Source organism: Oncorhynchus clarkii, chromosome 5 (assembly GCF_045791955.1).
Source record: "Oncorhynchus clarkii lewisi isolate Uvic-CL-2024 chromosome 5, UVic_Ocla_1.0, whole genome shotgun sequence".
In the NCBI taxonomy this organism is placed as follows: domain Eukaryota; kingdom Metazoa; phylum Chordata; class Actinopteri; order Salmoniformes; family Salmonidae; genus Oncorhynchus; species Oncorhynchus clarkii.
Window position 1 is genome coordinate 87,599,587 of NC_092151.1, and position 23,125 is coordinate 87,622,711.

The window sequence follows — 23,125 nt, forward strand, 5'->3', positions numbered from 1 at the left end:
GATCAGTTATGTACCACATATTCTGAATAATCTGACATGTACCACACACCGTCTGAATGGTCTGACATGTACCACACACAGTCTGAATGATCTGACATGTACCACACAGTCTGCCTGACCTGTTATGTACCACACCGTCTGACTGACCTGACATATACCACACATTCTGAATGATCTGACATGTACCACACACCATCTGACTGATCTGACATGTACCACACAGCCTGACTGACCTGTTATGTACCACATAGTCTGACTGGCCTGTTATGTACCACATAATCTGACTTGTCTGACATGTACCACACATTCAGACTGACATATTATGTACCACACACACTCTGACTGGCCAGTTATGTACCACACACTCTGACTGACCAGTTATGTACCACACATTCTGAATGTGCTGACATGTACCACACCCTGTCTGAATGATCTGCCATGTACCACCCACAGTCTGCTTGACCTGATATGTACCACACCTTGTCTGATTGACCTGATATGTACCACACACAGTCTGATTGACCTGATGTGTACCACATAGTCTGATTTACCTGATATGTACCACACCTAGTCTGATTGGCCTGATATGTACCACACTGTCTGATTGACCTGATGTGTACCATGCCGTCTGACTGACCTGATATGTACCACACACAGTCTGATTGACCTGCTATGTACCACACATTCTGATTGACCTGATATGTACCACACATAGTCCATTTTTCCTGTTATGTACCACATATTCTGCTTGACCTGATATGTACCACATATATTCTGGTTGACCCTATATGTACCACACATTCTGACTGACCTGATATGTACCACATGCAGTCTGGTTGACCTGATATGTACCACACAGTCTGATTGACCTGATATGTACCACACAGTTTGATGCCAGCAAGTGTGCATAGGTTATATATAGTGTATATTTATTTCATAGTAAATCTAACATAGGTTACAGTGTATATTTATTTCATAGTAAATCTAACATAGGTTATAGTAAATTGTTCTCCATAATGATATTTGTTCTATAGTTGATACACATCACACTGTATGATGGTAGAGGCCCGTGTGTGTCTGGTTGCGTGCGTTCCTCCAGAGCAGCCCCGTCTTGGTTACTGTGGTGCACCACAGCCTGTCTGTCTGTGTGCGGTGAGAGTGACTCAGCACATCAAGAAGAAAACATGCAGGCACATACATGACCCTTACGTGTGGTGTGTGAGAATAACATAATAACACGCCAACATGGAAATCATTCTCACCTCACATACATTAAGAAAGACAGGCAGACAGCACTCTAGGGCGACAAGGCTTTTGAGTGTAGCCTTCAAAGGCCTTGAAGGTTTCTGAATGTCTGTCTGTGTGTCTGCCAGGCATGGCTGTGCTGAGCAGCTAGACTACAGTAAACGGAGCACGGTAAAGTCGATCCAGAGGGCGTTAGGCGAGTGGTTTTCATGCCAGAGAGGAGGCACCCTCAGACGTGCACCGCAGCAAACTATCCTAAGCACATAATTAGTACTCTCACATGATGGGAATATTACTTTTGCATGATGATTTAATTGGAAAATGTAATGATTTACTGTGTGATGTGCTTCAACAGGTCTCTAACCAGCCTGTGGGTGGCTACGGTTATGTTCTGTAGCTGGAGGAAGATTCTGCTAAGAAACTGCCTGGGCTTCATGTTATGAAGGTTTCAGGTGGATTATTTTACTGTGGCCACATTGTCCTTGTTGTGATGGGGTTTCTCATAGTAGCAGACCTATGAAAAAGATCACAGCCAGATCTAGGTCATCTAGGCCTGGCCAAGGCATTTCCTTTCATAAGCCTAAAATATGTTTTCCAGTCCAGTGAAAGTTACAGTGTGTGTGTGTTAAACCTCTGATATCCGGGGTCTACATGGTCTTGAATTCAAGCATCAAATTGCCATTTCTATAGTGGAAACGTTGCATGAGATGAATAGTGTTGGCAAGTACTTCTACAACCTGAAGTTGTTCCCCCTTCCAAGCCACAATAACACGTATAGTGGGTGTTGGATTACTGAGAAAGAAGACAACTTGGACTTTTATTCAATGACATGTACATAAACATGGTGTATGTTATTGGTTCAAATAATAAAAAGGAAAGCAGAAGTGTATGACTACACTACTTGGGTCCTCTCAGTTTGAAATCATTTTAACACTTTATTTCCCATAATTGTAATAATTGCACAAAAAAAACAAAAAACAAAAAAATAAGACTATTTACTGTAGTCCAAGACAGCTTTACATGAAAAAAAAGACATATGTCCTACTCTCCATGTACTCATTCTACCTAAGAGAATAAAATCCATTGAATAAAAAGGTGTCCTGAAAAGATCAAGCGGTATGACTGTCATTGCTTGTGCGACGTTGCACAAAGTTCAGTATGAAATGCAATTCCGTCTGAAAATAGCCAACAACAATATGACAATCTCTGGGAGACCTAAAGCAGTGGTGGCTGCTGAGGGGAGGACGGCTCTTAATAATGGATAGAACCGAGCAAATGGAATGGCATCAAACACATGGAAACCATGGAAACCATGTGTTTGATGTATTTGATACCGTTCCACTCCAGCCATTATCACGAGCCTGTCCTCCCCAATTAAGGTGCCACCAACCTCCTGTGACCTAAAAGTAATAAACAATAAGGTTAAAGCGTCAAAGAATGCAGAAATATTAATTTGCACAAAAGAAAATACACAGTAAAAACACACAAAGCAACAAGTTGCCAGCTAGAAATAATTGAAGAAAATCACCTGTTTTACATAACATTGTTTTAAAAACTAGGCTGAAATGTGAGCTCAGGCAGACCATGGTCAGCAGACAGGGTTTTCTTATTCTGTGTAAAATTCCACAGCACACTGGATACCCTTTGACCCCTGCGAGTGTAGGTGTAGTATGTCAGATACTTCTCTCAGACGCTGCTGCAGGTGTAGGTGTAGTGTTTGAAATTCCATTGTGTGCCGACAAGAGCCGTGAAGCCATCACACCACACCCTCTCCAGGGTTACACCCCACCCCTCTCACCCCACCTCAGCACAGACACACCAGACCATATCTGCGGGGTAGAGTATGGGAAGATGGTGGGGGTGAGGAGGGGTCACAGTGGGAGGAAATTACTCTGCCCCAAACAAAAAACTTGGTCTGAGTATGTAAGGGGAAGCCTGAAATAACACAGTCAGGAAAATAAACACACTAACGTGAGAGAGGACTATAAAGGAGGCAGACAGAAAGGCCGTTTCTATGGTGTTGAGTGTTGTTTGTTGTTGGAGCCACTCCCTGCGTTGAATAAACATAATTGAGATGTTTGAGGAATCCAGACGGTTGCACTTGGCGGTGTTTTAGTAGTTGGCATCGAACACAACCTGATGGTTTAAGGACGCCTCTTCTTCTATGGTTTCCATGGTTTCCTGTGAGATCACTTGTTTAGATCAGTAACAACTGTTTACAACTATACTGTAGGAAAACCCTGCTACATTAAAAACACATAATACATCTATGAGTAGCACTTATAAAAATGGAAAGTCAATTAAGGAGCCTTGAGTTTAGTTTACTGCTATTTTAACATCTCTTCAGACTTTATATCACTCAACTTTAGGGTCCATAACAAGTCTTTGTCATGTTGTTCAGTGATATCCACCACAGGTTTCCATGGTTTACACCAAACCCTCTTCATTCACATTAGATGGACAAAACAAACCAACAAAGTTTCCCTAATGAAAAACGTAAAAATATAGGAAAATCTCCACTTTCCAATGCCAGTTTTGTCTGATAGCTTGACCTTGCTCTTCCCGGCATTCCGGCTCTCACTTCCGGGGTTTCTCCCGCGTCTCCCGCTTCAGGAACATTTTGTTCTGGATCTCGTTGAGTGAGAGGGACACGGAGCAGCGGGATGGATTCTCCTTCCTGTACACGATGCTCTCCTTAATGGCCTCTTTTATCACCTGGTCAAGAGAGAGGTGGATGGAGGAGGTGGAATGGATAAAACACTGTATTAACCTACACAAGTGGTTAGTCAATTGACCGTTAACAAGAAATCATAATTCATTGAAATGTGGTTTCGAGGTTAGATAAAAAACAATCAGCATAGGCCTACACAGATGTTGGAAGTCCCATGTCCGGGGGACCCCTAGTTACTGACGGATAATTGAGCAAACATTGATGTTGCTGGAATGTTTTACATACATTACATCTGCCTGGCTGAACTGACATTTACGTTGTTGGAATGTTGTTTTACATACATTAGTTCTGGCTAACTGAACTGACCTCTTTGTTGAGAGTGGTTTGAGCAGGAATCAGGAGCAGGAATCAGTATCTACCTACATACAGTACTTCTGTCATATCGAGAAACCCCTTTAGTCATTGGCATATTAGTTCTGACCGACTGAACTGACCTTTTGATTCGTGGGATCTTTTTTTAGACAGTGCATAAGAGCCAGAACAACTGAATGTCAAATTGACCTTGATGTTGTAAAACACACCAACCCCAGAGAAAACTAGTATGGCTCCAGCATTCAAATTGACCTTGATGTTTGAGCATTGCATATCGACATACCCCTTTTTAGAGCTCCTAATCGATCTAACTCTTCCAAAGACTGTCCGACCTTCTAACACATTTAGAAATGGATGTACAGTAGCCAGTGGTGATGCAGTTGAAGGTTGAACGTACCTCGATGTTGTTGAGCGTGTTGAACTCCATGAGGTCGTGGAGCTGTGTGAAGGCCTGGTTGGAGTACTGGAAGTTGAACGTTGAGTACGGCGTCTCAGGGTCGTCGAAGATGTCAAAGTCAGCCATCTCCTTCTCCTTTTCCGTCTCCCGAGGAACTCCTTCAAACACACAGCAACAGGATGATATGTACTTCAGAAAGTATCAACACCCCTTGACTTTTTCCACATTTTATTGTGTTACAGCCTGAATTTAAAATTGATTAAATTGAGATGTTGTGTCACTGTCCTCCACATAACACCCAATAATGTCAAAGTGGAATTAGGCATTTTTAGAAATTAATAAAACATGTAAAGCTGAAATGTCTTTAGTCAATAAGTATTCAACCCCTTTGTTATGGTAAACCTAAATAAGTTAAGAAGTAAAAATGTGCTTAAAAAGTCATGGACTCACAGATAAGTGTTTTCAACATAATTTTTTTATGACTACCTCATCTTTGTACTCCACACATAAAATGATCTGTAAGGTCCCTCAGTCGAGCAGTGAATTTCAAACACATGTTCAACCACAAAGACCAGGATGGTTTTTCCAAGGCCTCACAAAGAAGGGTACGTATTGGTAGATGGGTAAACAAAAGGAGACTTTCAAAATCTCTTTGAGCATAGTGAAGTTATTCATTACACTTTGGATGGTGTATCAATACATCCAGTCACTACAAAGATACAGGAGTCCTTCCTAACTCAGTTGGCAGAGAGGAAGGAAACCACTCAGGATTTCACCATGAGGCCAATGGTGACTTTAAAACAGTTATAGAGTTTAATGGCTGTGATAAGAGAGAACTGAGGATGGATCAACAACATTGTAGTTACTCTCCAATAATAACTTAAATGACAGAGTGAAATGAAGAAAGCATGTACAGAATAAAAATAGTCCAAAACACGCATCCCGATTGCAATAAGGCACTAAAGTAAAACAGCAAAACATGTGGAAAATAAATTAACTTCATGTCCTGAATACAAATCGTTAAGTTTGGGGCAAATCTAACACAACACATCACTGAGTACTACTCTTCATATTTTCAAGCATGGTGGTGACTGCATCATGTTATGGGTATTCTTATCATTGGTAAGGACTAGGGAGTTTTTTAGGATAAAAAGAAACAGAATAGAGCTAAGCACTGGCAAAATAATTGAGGAAAACCTGGTTCAGTCTACTTTGCAACAGACAGTGGGGGACGAATTCACCTTTCAGCACGACAATAACCTAAAACGCTGGAGTTGCTTACCAAGACGACATTGAATGTTCCTGAGTGGCTTAGTTCCAGTTTTGACTTAAATCGTCTCGAAAATCTATGGCAAGACTTGCTGTCTAGCACAATCAACAACCAACTTGACAGAGCTTGGAGCATTTAAATAAAAAATAATAATGTGCAAATATTGTATAATCGAGGTGTACAAAGCTTTTAGAGACTTCCCCAGAAAGACTCTGTAATCCCTGTCAAAGGTGACGCTGTCATGTATTGACTCAAGGGGTTAAATACTTATGTAATCAAGATATAGTAGTGTTTTATTTTTTATATATTATTTCACAAATGTTAGAATTTTTCTTCCATTTTGATATTACAGGGTATTTTGTGTAGATCGTTGACAAAACAACAACAACCTATTAAATCAATTTTAATCCCACCTTGTAACACTTTTTCTTTTGTTGAACAAGTCAAGAGGTGTGAATACTTTCTGAAGGCACTATATGTCCTTCAGGATGATAGTGACTATGACTAACTAATAATTGGTCATATACCATTCTTTCCTTGTGTGACAGTGATAGCTAATACTAGCCCATATCATATGACTCATTCAGAACTATGGATGTTTCAGCCCAAGCTCCAGGGTGATGGTGAGCTGTCAACCCGTTTTAACAAACGATGGCTAGTCATTTTATTTACATGGCAATTTCTCCTCCACTCGGGGCAATACGAGTGCCTGTTAACATCTTATAACTGTAACAGTATCTCTTAAACCGTGAGTTATAGCTCTGAATGTCGTGGGTTCAATCACAGTGCTGGGCACTTGTTAGTTAAAAAAAAAAAATCATTTGTCTTTTTTAACCCTAATCTAAACCTTAAAGGAATCATTCACTTAGTTTTAATGTTATATCGTTTTTGAGACATGTTCTATAAATTCAAGCAGGCAGAAATACAGCTATTATGGAGAGGTTTGCATCATGTATCTATTTCTGCCTGCTTGAACGGCAATAGCTCAGATACACATGAAAATATGACTCTGGGAATCAATAGAACATTCCTAAGAGATGCACAAAAAACAATATAAGATACAAAATGGTTGACTCTTTGGTTGACAACTCAGAATGAATGCATTAACTTAACCCTTGAGGTTAGCTTCGGTTTCACTGTTGAGTTAGAGCTGGAACGATAAACTGCGAATGATCGACACCGACCATACCGATCACTTATCGCAGGCATTTTGCTGATATTGTTCATTGTGATAAGTAGCCTGTACATGAGAAACGTGAAGTTTGAAATGAAATAAGTTTGCTAATACGGGTGATTGTTAATTGGACAATTGATGGCTATAACCATAGCACATTACAACCATAGTACATAGTACTTTAGTACTTTAAAGGTTATAAAAATAAACAAAACTGTGGTGCACATTAATGTTATAAATGTATCGTTCTACTTATCGTTATAACATAAATTCAGGCATTTTATACAGATATGGGTTTTTGTCGCCCAGCTCTATGTTGAGCACTGAGCAGTTTGACTGACGGTAGAGCTTTAATACCCGACCCGAGTCCGATGGGCCTCGACTTTATACATCGAGTCAGGGCCGGGTATGGCCTGTTTTTCCATCAATAACTAGGGTACGGGCAAGGCTCCAGTATCCCTAAATCGATCACTGACATTTTTAAGCTGAGCCATTTGCTTGTGCTCTACTGCGCAATACAGACATATCTGACTTAGATCAAAGATCATAACATGGTGTCAGAAGTGCTTTAATCTCAGATATATTTCACAGAAAATAATAATGTTCCTCGAGTTCTGTCAGAGTTTAGTGCTAAAAAGTAGCTAACCACTAACTGCTTTCTCATGTCTCATCATTGAGCAGAGCAGCCCAAGTGGAGCCGTTGCTTTGGATTCTCACAGAACCAGAGCCACCATGAGCAGCGTGCAGGGAGCGAGTGACAGACACAGAGAGGAGCAGCTGATGGATTTATTAACAGAGGAAGTTATTTCTGATTTTGGGTTTCGGGCAGGGTCGGGCCTTTAAATTTGCCAGAAGCAATCGGGCATGGGTAGGGCTTAAAATTCATGCCCATGCAAGGCTCTAACTGAGGACGTGGACTAGACAAAACGGCCACACACTACGTAATCTGTTGCCTGCAGGTACGGCAACTATTTCCGTCTGCCTTACAAGGTTGGGTTGGGTTGTTAAAACATGTCTTCTCATGTATTTCCTAATTCCATGAATGAATGATCACTAAATGATGGCACACTTGTCACCGACTCTACAGGGGAATACCAGACCAGTGATGTGACCTACTCTCTCTCCTACACAACACAAATACAGCAGAGGATGTGTACATGTGTGTGTTCCTCATTCGTGAGGCCCTAAAACACTAGAATTCAGTGTGTGAGCAGAGGAGAGAGGCCTGGCCAGTGTCTGTGTGTCCCTGTCTTCCTATGGCCAATGATGTATACCCTGTTTACACACACTTCGCTCCCAGCATAGCAAGAGATTTCCAACATAGCACCTGGTCATAGATCTTCTCCTTATGACTCACCCCCCCCAGGGATCTTGTAAGATACCAGTCCCACACACAACCATCTTTTCTAGCATAAACCTTCAACTTCCTTAGGAGCATATTCCCTATGAGCGTACTCTTATGTATGGAATACACTACCAATCAAAAGTTAGAAATGTCCTTGTTTTTTAAAGAAAAGCAAACATTTTGGTCCATTAAAATAACATCAAATTGATCAGAAATACAGTGTAGACATTGTTAATGTTGTAAATAACTATTGTCGCTGGAAATGATTTTGAATGGAATATCTACATAGGCGTACAGAGGCCCATTATCAGCAACTGTCACTCCTGTGTTCCAATAGCACGTTGTGTTAGCTAATCCAGGTTTATCATTTTAAAAGGCTAATTGATCATTAGAAAACCCTTTTGCAATTATGTTTGCACAGCTGAAAACTGTTGTGCTCATTAAAGAAGCAATAAAACGGGCCTTCTTTAGACTAGTTGAGTATCTGGAGCATCAGCATTTGTGGGTTTGATTACAAGGCTATTTCATGTGAGAAATTGCCAAGAAACTGAAGATCTTGTATAACGCTGTGTACTACTCCCATCACAGAACAGAGGAAACTGGCTTTAACCAGAATAGAAAGAGGAGTGGGAGGCCCCGGTGCACAACTGAGCAAGAGGACAAGTACATTAGAGTGTCTAGTTTGAGAAACAGGCGCCTCACAAGTCACAACTGGCAGCTTCATTAAATAGTACCCACAAAACACCAGTCTCAACGCTAACAGTGAAGAGTTGACTCCGGGATGCTGGCCTTCTAGGCAGAGTTCCTCTGTCCAGTGTCTGAGTTCTTTTGCCCATCTTAATCTTTTCTTTTTAATGGCCAGTCTGAGATATGGCTTTTTCTTTGCAACTCTGCCTAGAAAGGCAGCATCCCGGAGTCGCCTCTTCACTTTGCACACATTTCTAAAAATCTGTTTTTGCTTTGTCATTATGGGGTATTGTGTGTAGATTGATGAGTAAAAAAACGATTTAATCCATTTCAGAATAAGGCTGTAATGAAAAAACATGTTGAAAAGGTCTGAATACTTTCCGAATGCACTGTATTATATTATGTTATCGCTTGTTAGGACACCTACATGAGTGTCAAAACCCACATTTATTCAAATGTGTTTTTTCCCTGCCAAGAAGTTTATTTTTGTTTGATAGTTTGTTTCTTAAGTCCTTTGTTGTTGTTGTTATGAATTATGTATATTGTCATTTTTTTCCCTTCATAATGTATTTAACATATTATGTTAAATATCTAGCAGACACTGTCATGAAGCATTATGACCATCCTGTCATAATGGACTAAGTAAATATACTCTATGACATCGTCAAGAAGCATTATGACATCATAATAATGTAAGTCAGATAGGCCTAGTCATAAAGAGGGTGTCTTGTCCTGAAATCTTTTTCTGTATTCATCCCAGTCATCAGCAACAGAACATTAAATAAAGGTTAAAACATTTTTACAGTATGCTAGGGCTGTCCCCGACTACATTTTTCCACATCCTATGTGTTTTTATCAAATCAACTATATGCACTGAGCTTGTCTGATGCTTTAAGCAAATTGTTTGATTAAATCATTAAGACACACAAATGACTAGAGGACCGCAATTGACTTGATTGTGCTGGGCCTGGCTCAGACTTGCTGCACTGTGTTAAAAAAAAGACTCTCATTCCTGCTGCAGCGACCACCACAGAACATCAACATGTTTATCACGCTGTACGTGTTGCTGAAGCTGCAACATATTCACAGCCATTTCTGACTGAAAAGTTCTGTTACCGAAATCCATCATTTGTTATGAAAAGCCTTCTCTATTCCCTCAACCCTTGCTCTCTTCATGTGACACATATATGCTTTACATGCACGTGACCAATAGGGCCTGACATATAGCATATCATTATCACATCAATAAACTGGTTATAAACTTGGGGGCTCCCGAGTGGCGCAGTGGTCTAAAGGCACTATGTCACTACAGACATCCTGGTTTGAATCCAGGCTGTATCACAACCGGCTGCGATTGGGAGTCCCATAGGGCGACACACAATTGGCCCAGCATCGTCCGGGTTTGGCCGGGGTAGGCCATCATTGTAAATAAGATTTTGTTCTTAACTGACTTGCCTAGTTAAATAAAGGTTCAATAAAAAAATCAACTCACAATGTAACACATGACATAAAAATGGATGCACACGACGTGACAAATAAACTTGAAACAGGGGAACGTTTACTGGTTGCACAGGAGGTAAAGGGGAAGTCAGATGTGTGGAATTAATTTGACTAGTTGTGGAAAATACTGGAGATCAAGAAAAAGAAGGTAAGGAGCTAGCACTGCGTGCATATTATGTGCCAAACAGCTGTTGTTAGATTACAACAATTTTTCTGACCATTTGGAACAAAATAAATTGTAAGCGTACTAGAGAGTACGTTGTAACGTTTATTTTAATTTTTTTGTAAAGCCTCAAAGTCTAAAAACAGTCGCATTAATTCGTTAATGAAATTTCCCGAAATTGAACAGTTTAGGCCTATTTATTGTTTATGCTAATTATTAAATGGTTGCATTTGTTATTTTATTTTAAAACTAAAATGCTTGATTGCATTTCATGTCATGAATAACTCGTATGCTGTGTGATGACATGAACAAATAAATGATTGATTGATACAGTAGCCTATATAAGTATTGAAATATAGGCCTAACTAAGTTACGGTATTAAGACTAAACCGGATGCTCTCTTTGGCCTACAGCTCAATGGTGGTTATACAAGGCTGCTACACTAACCCTACTAATGATAATGACATTACTTATTATTATAATGATGATCATAATAGTAGTAATAATAACAATAAGAAGGAGATCAAGGAAAAAGGAGGGTTATTATTATTGTTATAAATTCTATTTGGACGAGCATTAAATACATTATAAATAATACCAGAGAGGCTGGTCTAACAAAATAAGTGTACAGCCTTTATTACAGCATAGCAAAGATTAAAAACAGCAAGAGGCTTGGTGCACACGGAATCATTAGACTACCAACCAAACAGTAAAACAGGAAACAGAAGCAGGATCTGTCTTACTTCTGTAGATATGGATGATTAATAAAGCCAGGCACATTTAACAGTTAGGCTGTTGATTATAGACCTAATTAAGTTGGGGTTTTCTCTCTCCTCACTTTTCTTAGACGATTAAGGCAAGGGCTGTTTTTTCCTCTCCTCATTCTGCTGCTGCCTCCGCCTCATTGTTCTCAACACCAATATGCTGGTTAACTTTACTATTATGCACATAGCAACAAGCGCCAAATCAACAGAGCACTGATGTGTTTCAGAACCGCGGACAGCGACCATTTGTTATGAAAAACTGTATTTGTATTGCACCATTGTACATAATATAAGTCTTAGACTGATGGACTGTACCATCCCCACGGCCTCCAGAATGGATCAGTCCACTCAACCAGGCACCAATCAGACAGGTGTCTTATACACAATGATTTTTGTTCTTTTTTTTCTCTTGTAAACCAGACTACTGCTCGACTAAAGAAATCTAATATATTTCACAAGCACAACCTATACAGACATGCATATGGTATACACAAGAGTTGTGGACTCGAATAATAGTGGTCCTACCTCAGGTATACAGTACACATACAGTACTTACCAGGGGCTTTGAACGTCCTGAAGTTGATGTTGACCAGAACAAAATGGATGACAGTGGGGCAGTTCCGTTCCCCCTTTTTTGGCTTGAAGACGTAGCACTCTTTCAGGCCCTCGCGGTCAAACACTTTAGGGTCAATCTTAGGGAACGGCAGTTTGTTCATCCGGGCCCACTTCTCAGCCAGCAGAAGCTCCTACATACCAAACACAAGTCAAAAAGCTAGCCTCTTGATTACTATTGCATAGTTCAATTATTAAAACTTTTATCCTAACACCTTAATAATCACACAGAAATTGCTCACAAAAAAAAAGACAATGATAAAATGAAATAAACACATAAACATTTTAAAACCAGGAAGTACTGGCAGGTGGCGCTTGTCATCGCAATGACCTTGAAGGGCGGGCTGGAGTCGCTGGGGCGAGCTGAGAAGTCGAAGGAGATGATGAGGTCGACGCCACGCTGCGGCCGCAGGATGAGGGGGTACGGGAGGTTATAGGTCAAACCACTGTCTACTATATGGATCTTCTTACTCTTCACGTCCAGGGGCTCGTAGATATCAGCAAACTCATCGGGGTCTGAGAACGTTATGGAATACGATGCAGAACAAATACAGAACGTGTTAAGGTAGAAATGCGTAAGGGAATTTGTGTGGATGGGTATGTGTGTGTGTGTGTGTGTGTGTATGGTCATACTATAGTGGTTTCCATTTGTACACAGTCTGGCATTTAGTAATGCTATTATACTGTAACTGTACTGTAATTGAGGCAGTTTTATTATGCACTCAGACTTAAATAAAATCACCACCATAACCTTCCAATAACTCCACTGTACGTCTATTGAATAGTACACAGCTCCAACAAGAGCTCTATTTCCAAGTTCTACTAGATCTAGAATCTGCTTTATTTAAGACTCAAACAACAGTCAAACAGGTACAGTTGGGCAAAAAAGTATTTAGTCAGCCACCAATTGTGCAAGTTCTCCCAATTAAAAAGATGAGAGAGGCCTGTAGTTTTCATCATCGGTACACTTCAACTATGACAGACAAAATGAAAAAAAAAAAATCCAGAAAATCACATTGTATGATTTTTAATGAATTAATTTGCAAATTATGGTGGAAAATAAGTATTTGGTCACCTACAAACAAGCAAGATTTCTGGCTCTCACAGACCTGTAACTTCTTCTTTAAGAGGCTCCTCTGTCCTCCACTCGTTACATGTATTAATGGCACCTGTTTGAACTTGTTATCAGTATAAAAGACACCTGTCCACAACCTCAAACAGCAAACTCCACTATGGCCAAGACCAAAGAGCTGTCAAAGGACACCAGAAACAAAATTGTAGACCTGCACCAGGCTGGGAAGATTGAATCTGCAATAGGTAAGCAGCTTGGTTTGAAGAAATCAACTGTGGGAGCAATTATTAGGAAATGGAAGACATACAAGACCACTGATAATCTCCCTCGATCTGGGGCTCCACGCAAGATCTCACCCCGTGGGGTCAAAAGGATCACAAGAACGTTGAGCAAAAATCCCAGAACCACACGGGGGGACCTAGTGAATGATCTGCAGAGAGCTGGGACCAAAGTAACCAAGCCTACCATCAGTAACACACTACGCCGCCAGGGACTCAAAGAAGAAATCTTACTTGTTTGTAAGTGACCAAATACTTATTTTCCACCATAATTTGCAAATAAATTCATTAAAAATCCTACAATGTGATTTTCTGGATTTTTTTCTCATTTTGTCTGTCATAGTTGAAGTGTACCTATGATGAAAATTACAGGCCACTCTCATCTTTTTAAGTGGGAGAACTTGCACAATTGGTGGCTGACTAAATACTTTTTTTGCACCACTGTATATCTGGAATCTAGAATCTAGAATGTGTTACATCCAGAACTCCTGGATCGCCAGATTTGACATCTGACCTGTGACAGCGTCCACCTCATCCTCGACGGAGGCGCAGGAGTTCTGGTACATGAAGTCTCCGAAGGTGGAGAAGGGCATGTTGGTGTTGAGGTTGAGGCCCAGCATAAAGTTATGGACCTTCCCCGCCCGCCCCTCCCGTGTGTTGAACAGGGAGGAGTCGCTGAAGAGGGAGGTGATCATTCGCTGGACCCAGCTGTTCTGGGCGGTGCGGTGGTACTCATCATCCGGGTTCTCACTGCCTGCTGGAAAGGAGAGAGATATTGAAATCAGAAAAGATACAAGGGAGAGAGAAGGGGATAATGTTGATAAAGTGATGCACATGGGATGTACTTGTAGGCTTACAGGAAATTTGGTAGCTAGAGGTGCTTGATAGTCCTTGATCTGAAGTGCACACCTGTAGATCTGGACTTTTCTCCCTGGCGCTTACAGTTGAAGTCGGAGGTTTACATACACTTAGGTTGGAGTCATTAAAACTAGTTTTTCAACCACTCCACAAATTACTTGTTAACAAACTATAGTTTTGGCAAGTCGGTTAGGACATCTACTTTGTGCATGACACAAGTCATTTTTCAACAATTGTTGACAGACAGATTATTTCACTTATAATTCACTGTATCACAATTCCAGTGGGTCAGAATTTTACATACACTAAGTTGACTGTGCCTTTAAACAGCTTGGAAAATTCCCCAAAATTATGTCATGGCTTTAGAAGCTTCTGATAGGCTAATTGACATCATTTGAGTCTATTGGAGGTGTACCTGTGGATGTATTTCAAGGCCTACCTTCAAACTCAGTGCCTCTATTCTTGACATCATGGGAAAATCAAAAGAAATCAGCCAAAACCTCAGAAAAAAAATTGGAGGCCTCCACAAGTCTGGGTCATCCGTGTGATTTACAAACGCCTGAACGTACCACGTTCCTCTGTACAAACAATAGTACGCAAGTATAAACACCATGGGACCACGCAGCCGTCATACCGCTCAGGAAGGAGACGCGTTTCGTCTCCAAGAGATTAATGTACTTTTGTGCGAAAAGTGCAAATCAATCCCAGAACAACAGCAAAGGACCTTGTGAAGATACTGGAGGAAACAGGTACAAAGCATCTATATCCACATTAAAACATGTCCAAAATCAACATAACCTGAAAGGCCGCTCAGCAAGGAAGAAGCCACTGCTCCAAAACTGCCATAAAAAAGCCAGACTATGGTTTGCAACTGCACATGAGGACATAGATCGTACTTTTTGGAGAAATGTCCTCTGGTCTGATGAAACAAAAATAGAACTGTTTGGCCATAATGCCCATCGTTATGTTTGGAGGAAAAAGGGGGAGGCTTGCAAGCCAAAGAACACCACCCCGACCGTGAAGCACAGGGTGGCAGCATTATGTTGTGGGGTTGCTTTGCTGCAGGAGGGACTGGTGCACTTCACAAAATAGATGGCTTCATCAGGAAGGAAAATTACGTGGATATGTTGAAGCATCAACTCAAGACATCAGTCAGGAAGTTAAAGCTTGGTCGCAAATGGGTCTTCCAAATGGACAATGACCCTAAGCATACTTCCAAAGTTGTGGCAAAATGGCTTAAGGAAAACAAAGTGAAGGTATTGGAGTGGCCATCACAAAGCCCTGACCTCAATCCCATAGAACATTTGTGGGCAGAACTGAAAAAGCTTGTGCGAGCAAGGAGGCCTACCAACCTGACTCAGTTACACCAGCTCTGTCAGGAGGAATGGGCCAAAATTCACCCAACTTATTGTGGGAAGCTTGTGGAAGACTACCCGAAATGTTTGACCCAAATTAAACAATTTAAAGGCAATGGTACCAAATACTAATTGAGTGTATGTAAACTTCTGACGCACTGGGAATGTGATGAAAGAAATAAAAGCTGAAAGTAGGTATATTCAGTCTGATAGTACAAGGACTGGAGTTGTGACTGGAGTTGTGACTGGAGTTGTGCACCTGTGCCCTTTTTACTTACACATGACCAAGCACCTTCCCTCTCTATCATCTCTCTCTCTCTATCATCGCTCTCTCTCTCTCCCTATAATCTTTCTCTATCATCTCTCTCTCTATATATAATCTCTATCATCGCTCTCTCTCTCCCTATAATCTTTCTCTATCATCTCTCTCTCTCTATCATCTCTCTCTAACATCTCTCTATCTCTCTCCACAACACTAACACCTACCACCTATAAACAGAGATTGATCACCTCAGAGGCTAGCCACCCACATTCTTGACCCACAACAGGTTTAACAGAGACAAAAAAATCATCAGAGCCATTATCTACCAACCACACCCACATTAAAAAGATACTACAGTAGTAGTACTTACTATAGAATTCTATAGTAAACTGTAGTATAATGTAGAATATTATACTACACTGTAGTATCCCTCAAACATGTAGTACTTAAAATGTTGTATAAAATATGTAGTATACTGTAGAATACTATAGTACATTCTACAGTATTATCCACAAAAAAAGCACTCCGGTAAATACCACAGTAATGTCCGCAAAAACACTAGACTTTTTGAACAATATTAAATACTACAGTATTTAATTTGAATATACCAGCCCACTCCCCTCCCCCTATCGCAATTTGTGCCAGACCATATATTGTGTTCCCTACAGGTTGTAGAAAAGAGCAGAATCTCTGAACTATCTGTTCAGAACCCAGTCCTAACTCCCTACAGGTTGTAGAAAAGAGCAGAATCTCTGAACTATCTGTTCAGAATCCAGTCCTAACTCCCTACAGGTTGTAGAAAATGTGCTCTTCTAGTATTTCTCCAGTAGGATTCCTGAAGGAGAAATAATCCACTTCTATGTCAAAGATAATAAAACAAAAACACTACAGTAAATACTATATTACAATCTGTAAAAACACTACATGAATTACTATATTATATACTACAGCTTTATTTTACTACAGTATATATACTATAGTTAACTGTAAATACTTAACAGTATTCACTATAGTATTTATACCATAGTAAGTATACTATAGTATTTTTTCCATGTGGGCACAGAGACAGCCACGCTAGCTACATCTGCTAAGAACAACCACTGACAGCTAGTTGAACCTGATGCAACACGGTTGGTTTAATTGCCAGGGGGTGAAATTAAGTCTGATGCACTCACCTCAACTTATGTTCCAGCATGATGCATACATACATAAGAATGTGTTATTATTAAATAAAGAAAAGAGACGTTTGAAAAATGCAGCGTCGGGGCGGTGACTTCCCAGAAGCAGTTTAAATATGTCAAAACAGAAGCTGATGCATTGCAAAGATTTGTTTCAACCATTAGACCGTACACTTCTTCAGGATTCTGTTCATTTCCTATGAATCGTTGTGCTTCATGGGTATTGTAGTCCTCACCTTTCCGAGGCTCCTCGTCATTGTCCATACTCTCCTCCCCCACGATGTGTTGAGGTTTTATCTGTTCTGTGGGAAGAGACAAGGACATCTTCCTCAATCACACTTTCACTCACATCCAAGTCTTCAGTAACCATCTCATGGCCTAACCGCAGTCCAATTAACTTTCCATTGTTTAAGCCCTACCTTTCTATAAACTAATGGCTTACATAACAAACACAATAAAACAATCTGCGTATAACATAAATCACTCAGTTCTTGGAATGTGTGTAGGAGTATATGTGTAGTCACTGCACTTGCAAGCTGGTATGTACTGTATTGTGTAGGTGTGGGTGTTGGTGAATTACCGGTATGTGTGTGTGTGTGTGTTGGTGAATGACCGGTGTGTGTGTGTTGGTGTGTTAAAAGGTCAAATCAAACCTCAATAGCCCATTAACCAAACATCTTCATAAGCCTTTATAAATAGTGACAGGAAGCTGAACATCATTTTTGTTTCCATTGAAGGGAATCACACCCTCATCTGAGAAAACCCAGGAGAAAGTTATTTTTGGAACCGATTGACGGGTGTGATGTGAGTTGGCATCAGGTACAGCTGTCACTCACGTGTCACATAAAGCTGCGTAATAGGAAACAGACTACAATGGGAGGTGCAGTTGGCTTGCGTTGTGCAGAGCAGACACGACACATTGGAATGGGGACTGTGGGCTAACACATCAAATTGGAACTAAGCCTTTGAGATTAGCACAATAAGTGCCTCAAGGTATCAGTCACTGGGACAATGCTGTATGAGCTGCACTGTAAGTAGATACTAGAAAGGTGTACACAGGGCTCTTAATTAAAAATGTTCAATGGTAGCAGTAGTGCTCCCAACCTTAAAAAGTTAGGAGCACCAGAAAATATAACCTATATGAATTCTAGGTACTTCTGAAGCATACACTACATTACCAAAAGTATGTGGACACCTGCTCGTCAAACAGCTCATTCCAAAATCATGGGAATTAATATTTGGTTGGTCCCCCCTTGCTGCTATAACAGAATCAACTCATCTGGGAAGGATTTCCAACTAGGCAAATCAGGTAAAGACAAATTCTTATTTACAATGATGGCCTACCCCGGGCCAAGCCCTAACGGACCGTGTCTGTGCCTCGTTCTAGGTTGGGAAAAACTAAACATGGCGGTGTTCGCCTTACCAATCTCACTGGAATAAAGACCTCCTTCATTCCTGTTATTATTGAAAGAGATTGTGATATCTCACATCTCAAAATAGGACTACTTAGTGTTAGACCCCTAACTTCCAAGGCAGTTATAGTCAATGAACTGACTGAAACATGGCTTAAGCCTAATGAATTTACTGTGTTAAATGAGGCCTCTCCTCCTGGTTACACTAGTGACCATATGCTCTGCGCAACCCGCAAAGGCGGAGGTGTTGCTAACATTTACGATAGCAAATTTCAATTAGCCAAATCAAAATGACTGCGTTTTCATCTTTTGAGCTTCTAGTCATGAAATCTATGCAGCCTACTCAATCACTTTTTATAGCTACTGTTTACAGGCCTCCTGGGCTGTACATAGAGTTTCCTTTACTGAGTTTCCTGAATTACTATCGGATCTTGCAGTCATGGCAGATAATATTAATATTTTTTGGGTGACTTTAATATTCACATGGAAAAGTCCACAGACCCACTCCAAAAGGCTTTCGGAGCCATCATCAGTGGGTTTTGTCCAACATGTCTCTGGACCTGCCACAGTCATACTCTGGACCTAGTTTTGTCCCGTGGAATAAATATTGTGGATCTTAATATTTTTTCCTTATAATCCTGGACTATCAGACCACCATTTTATTACATTTTCAATTGCAACAAACAATCTGCTTAGACCCCAACCAAGGATCTGTTACGGATCCCCCCAGTACTGCTGCTCATTCGTTTTACCAGTTCCGGAGGTCGACGTCACCGGCCTTCTAGGCTTCACTGAACTGAGAACATTATCCTCAACCCCGGACTGTCTTGTCTGATTACGCACACCTGGTTCCCATTTCCCCTGATTAGTATGTCATATATGTACCCTCCGTTCCCTATTGTCCGTGTCGGTTATTGTTCCCATGTCCCTTGGTCGTATGAGTAACTCTGCGTTGTTTCAGCTTCTGGGCTGTGTCTTTTGTGCATAGTGTATTAAAAAACCCTTATTATGTATTCTTGCGTCTGTCTCCAAATCCTTTATACCAGCGTGACAGAATAACCGACCAACAAATGGAGACAGCAGGAAAGGCCGAGATGGCGACCATTGTAGGCTCTCTCCAGACTCGGTATCGCCATGGACAGTGTGTTGGCAACCATCCTGCACTTGGAGCGGAACGTGCAGTCTCCAGCACCGATTCTGGTACCAACTTCCACACCCCGACCTACCTCCGTTCCATCGGAGCCGGTCCGCGGTATACCCCTGTCCCTCTCGCAGCGCTTCTACGGCGAGCCAGCAAGATGCAAGGGTTTCCTTCTACAATGCGACCTGTACCTCGCTCGCTACGCCGAGGCTGTTTCCAGAAGAGACAGGGTTGCCACCATCCTCTCAGCACTGACCGGACGGGCTCTGGACTGAGGTGCCGCGGTCTGGGAGACAGACGGAACCGAGGTCGTCCTACAAGCGCATCAACCTCCTCTTCCACTCGGTGTTTGATCATCCTGTGGAGGGCCGAGAAGCGGGTGAAAGTGTACCCCGACTACGCCAGGGAGATAGGACCGCCTCGGAGTTCGCCCTTGAGTTCCGGACCGTCGTGGCTTCCACCGGATGGAATGAGTTGTCTCTGGTCACAGTTTTCCGCAGCGGACTGCGGAAGGAGGTACAGCTGGGGTTAGCCTGCCATGATGACAACCTGTCACTCGACCAGCTCATCAGCATTGGACAACCTCCTACGGTCACAAAGTAAATCTTGCAGAATGCGCAGCCCATGGTTACATCAGCTCCGTGGCCAGAGCCAATGGAGGTGGGCTCGGCACGGTTTAGGTCTCCCCTGGTTGAGTTTGCATAACCCGGTTATTTCCTGGTCCGAGAGGAGAGTGTTGGGTTGGTCGCAGGAGTGTCAGGGGAGCTGTCTCACGGTGTCTGTCAACACCACTACGGTGAAAAGTCCAGACTGTGCTCCTCAAGTGGATTTACTGGAGGAGTACCAGGATCTGCACAGGGTTTTTTCTAAGACCCAGGCCACACACCTGCCTCCTCATCGCCCCTGGGACTGTGCCATTGACCTGTTGTCTGATGCAGCCCTCCTGAGAGGACATGTCTATCCCCTCTCCTATGCGGAGACTGAGGCCATGGAGACCTATGTACAGGAGATTCTCCAGAAGAGTTTTATCCATCCCTCTAAGTCACCAGCCTCCTCAAGCTTATTTTTTTGTTAAGAAGATGGGAGACTGCGCCCCTGCATTGATTATTGAGCAAGGCCACCGTCAAGTTCAGCTATCCTTTACCCCTCATCTCAACCATCATTGAACAAATGCACGGGGTGCAATACATCACAAACTGGACTTGAGGAGCACCTACAATCTGGTGCGCATTCGTGCAGGCGATGAATGGGAGACCACTATCACTTTTTACGAGTATCTCATAATGCCCATTGGACTATCTAATGCCCCTTCAGTCTTCCAGACCTTCATCAACGAAGTGTTTCGGGACATGCTGGGATGGGGCGTAGTGAGTCTTTATTGAAGACTCATCTCTTCAGTAGGTCTTATGATTGAGTGTAGTCTGGCCCAGGAGTGTGAAGGTGAACGGAATCGCTCTTGCTGTCTCTGCCTGGCCGGTTCCCTTCTCTCCACTGGGATTCTCTGCCTCTAACCCTATTACGGGGCCTGACCCACTGGCTTACTGGTGCTCTTCCATGCCGTCCCTAGGAGGGGGGTGTCATTTGAGTGGGTTGAGTCACTGACGTGATCTTCCTGTTTGAAGCCCCCCTTGGGTTCGTGATGTGGGAGAGATCTTCGTGGGCTATACTCAGCCTAGTAAGTTGGTGGTTTGAAGAAATCCCTCTAGTGGTGTGGGGTCTGTGCTTTGGCAAAGTGGATGGGGTTATATCCTGCCTGGTTGGCCCTGTCCGGGGGTATATTTGGACGGGGCCACAGTGTCTCCCGACCCCTCCCGTCTCAGCCTCCAGTATTTATACTGCAATAGTTTATGTGTCGGGGGACTAGGGTCAGTCTGTTATATCTGAGTATTTATCCTGTCTTATCTGGTGTCCTGTGTGAATTTAAGTATGCTCCCTCTAATTCTCTCTCTCTCCCTCTCCTACCGGAGGACCTAGGCCCTGGGACCTTGCCTCAGGAATACCTGGCCTGATGACTCCTTGCTGTCCCCAGTCCCCCAGGTCGTGCTGCTGCTCCAGTTTCAATTGTTCTGCCTGCGGCTCTGGAACCCTGACCTGTTCAGCGGACGTGCTATCTGTCCCAGACCTGCTGTTTCGACTCTCTCTCTCTAACGCACCTGCTGTCTCTAACTCTGAATGCTCGGCTATGAAAAGCCAACTGACATTTACTCCTGAGGTGCTGACCTGTTGCACACTCTACAACCACTGTGATTATTATTATTATTTGACCCTGCTGGTCATCTATGAACGTTTGAACATCTTAGCCATGTACTGTTATAATCTCAACCCGGCACTGCCAGAAGAGGACTGGCCACCCCTCAGAGCCTGGTTTATTTCTAGGTTCCTGGCTTTCTAGGGAGTTTTTCCTAGCCACCGTGCTTCTCCATCTGTATTGCTTGCTGTTTGGGGTTTTAGGCTGGGTTTCTGTACAGCACTTTGTGACATCGGCTGATGTAAAAAGGGCTTTATAAATATTTGATATTTGATTGATTGGTTGATTTTATGCTGTTGTGTTAAGATCTCCCTTCAATGGAACTAAGGGGTCTAGCCCGAACCGTGAACAACAGCCCCAGACAATTATTCCTTCTCCACCAAACTTTACAGTTGGCACTATGCATTGGGGCAGGTAGCTTTCTCCTGGCATCCGCAAAACCCAGATTAGTCATCCGTCGGACTGACAGATGGTGAAGCGTGATTCATCACTCCGGAGAAAGTTTTTCCACTGCTCCAGAGTCCAATGGCGGCGAGCTTTACACCACTACAGCCGACAGATTTGGTGATACAGGCTTGTCTGCAGCTGCTCGGCCATGGAAACCCATTTCATGAAGCTCCCAATGAACAGTTCATGCGCTGACGTTGCTTCCAGAGGAAGTTTGACTTGGTAGTGAGTGTTGCAACCGAGGACAGACGATTTTTAAGCGCAACGCACTTCAGAACTTGGTGGTCCCGTTCTGTGAGCGTGTGTGACCTACCACGTCACGGCTGAGCTGTTGTTGCTCCGAGACGTTTCTACTTCACAATAACAGCAGACGCTTTTATCCAGAGCACCTTGCAGTAGTGAGTCATTTAGCAGACACTTTTATCCAGAGCACCTTGCAGTAGTGAGTCATTTAGCAGACACTTTTATCCAGAGCACCTTGCAGTAGTGAGTCATTTAGCAGACGCTTTTATCCAGAGCACCTTGCAGTAGTGAGTCATTTAGCAGACGCTTTTATCCAGAGCACCTTGCAGTAGTGAGTCATTTAGCAGACACTTTTATCCAGAGCACCTTGCAGTAGTGAGTCATTTAGCAGACACTTTTATCCAGAGCACCTTGCAGTAGTGAGTCATTTA

The 23,125-nt window shown here is 42.2% G+C and overlaps 1 protein-coding gene across 1 annotated transcript in view; it reads right to left on the reverse strand.

Annotated features, from left to right (window-relative positions):
- Window positions 1-2,031: 2,031 nt before the first annotated feature.
- The window catches only part of LOC139409509 (phospholipase A2, group IVAb (cytosolic, calcium-dependent)), a 57,688-nt gene continuing 36,594 nt past the window's right edge, over window positions 2,032-23,125 (reverse strand). The window contains exons 13-18 of the mRNA XM_071154770.1: window positions 17,440-17,505; window positions 14,065-14,307; window positions 12,532-12,716; window positions 12,145-12,334; window positions 4,686-4,843; window positions 2,032-3,960 (exon numbers count right to left, since the gene is read on the reverse strand). Coding sequence (XP_071010871.1) covers window positions 3,823-3,960; window positions 4,686-4,843; window positions 12,145-12,334; window positions 12,532-12,716; window positions 14,065-14,307; window positions 17,440-17,505 — 980 coding nt within the window. The 3' untranslated portion in view covers window positions 2,032-3,822. The remainder of the gene's footprint in view (window positions 3,961-4,685; window positions 4,844-12,144; window positions 12,335-12,531; window positions 12,717-14,064; window positions 14,308-17,439; window positions 17,506-23,125) is intronic.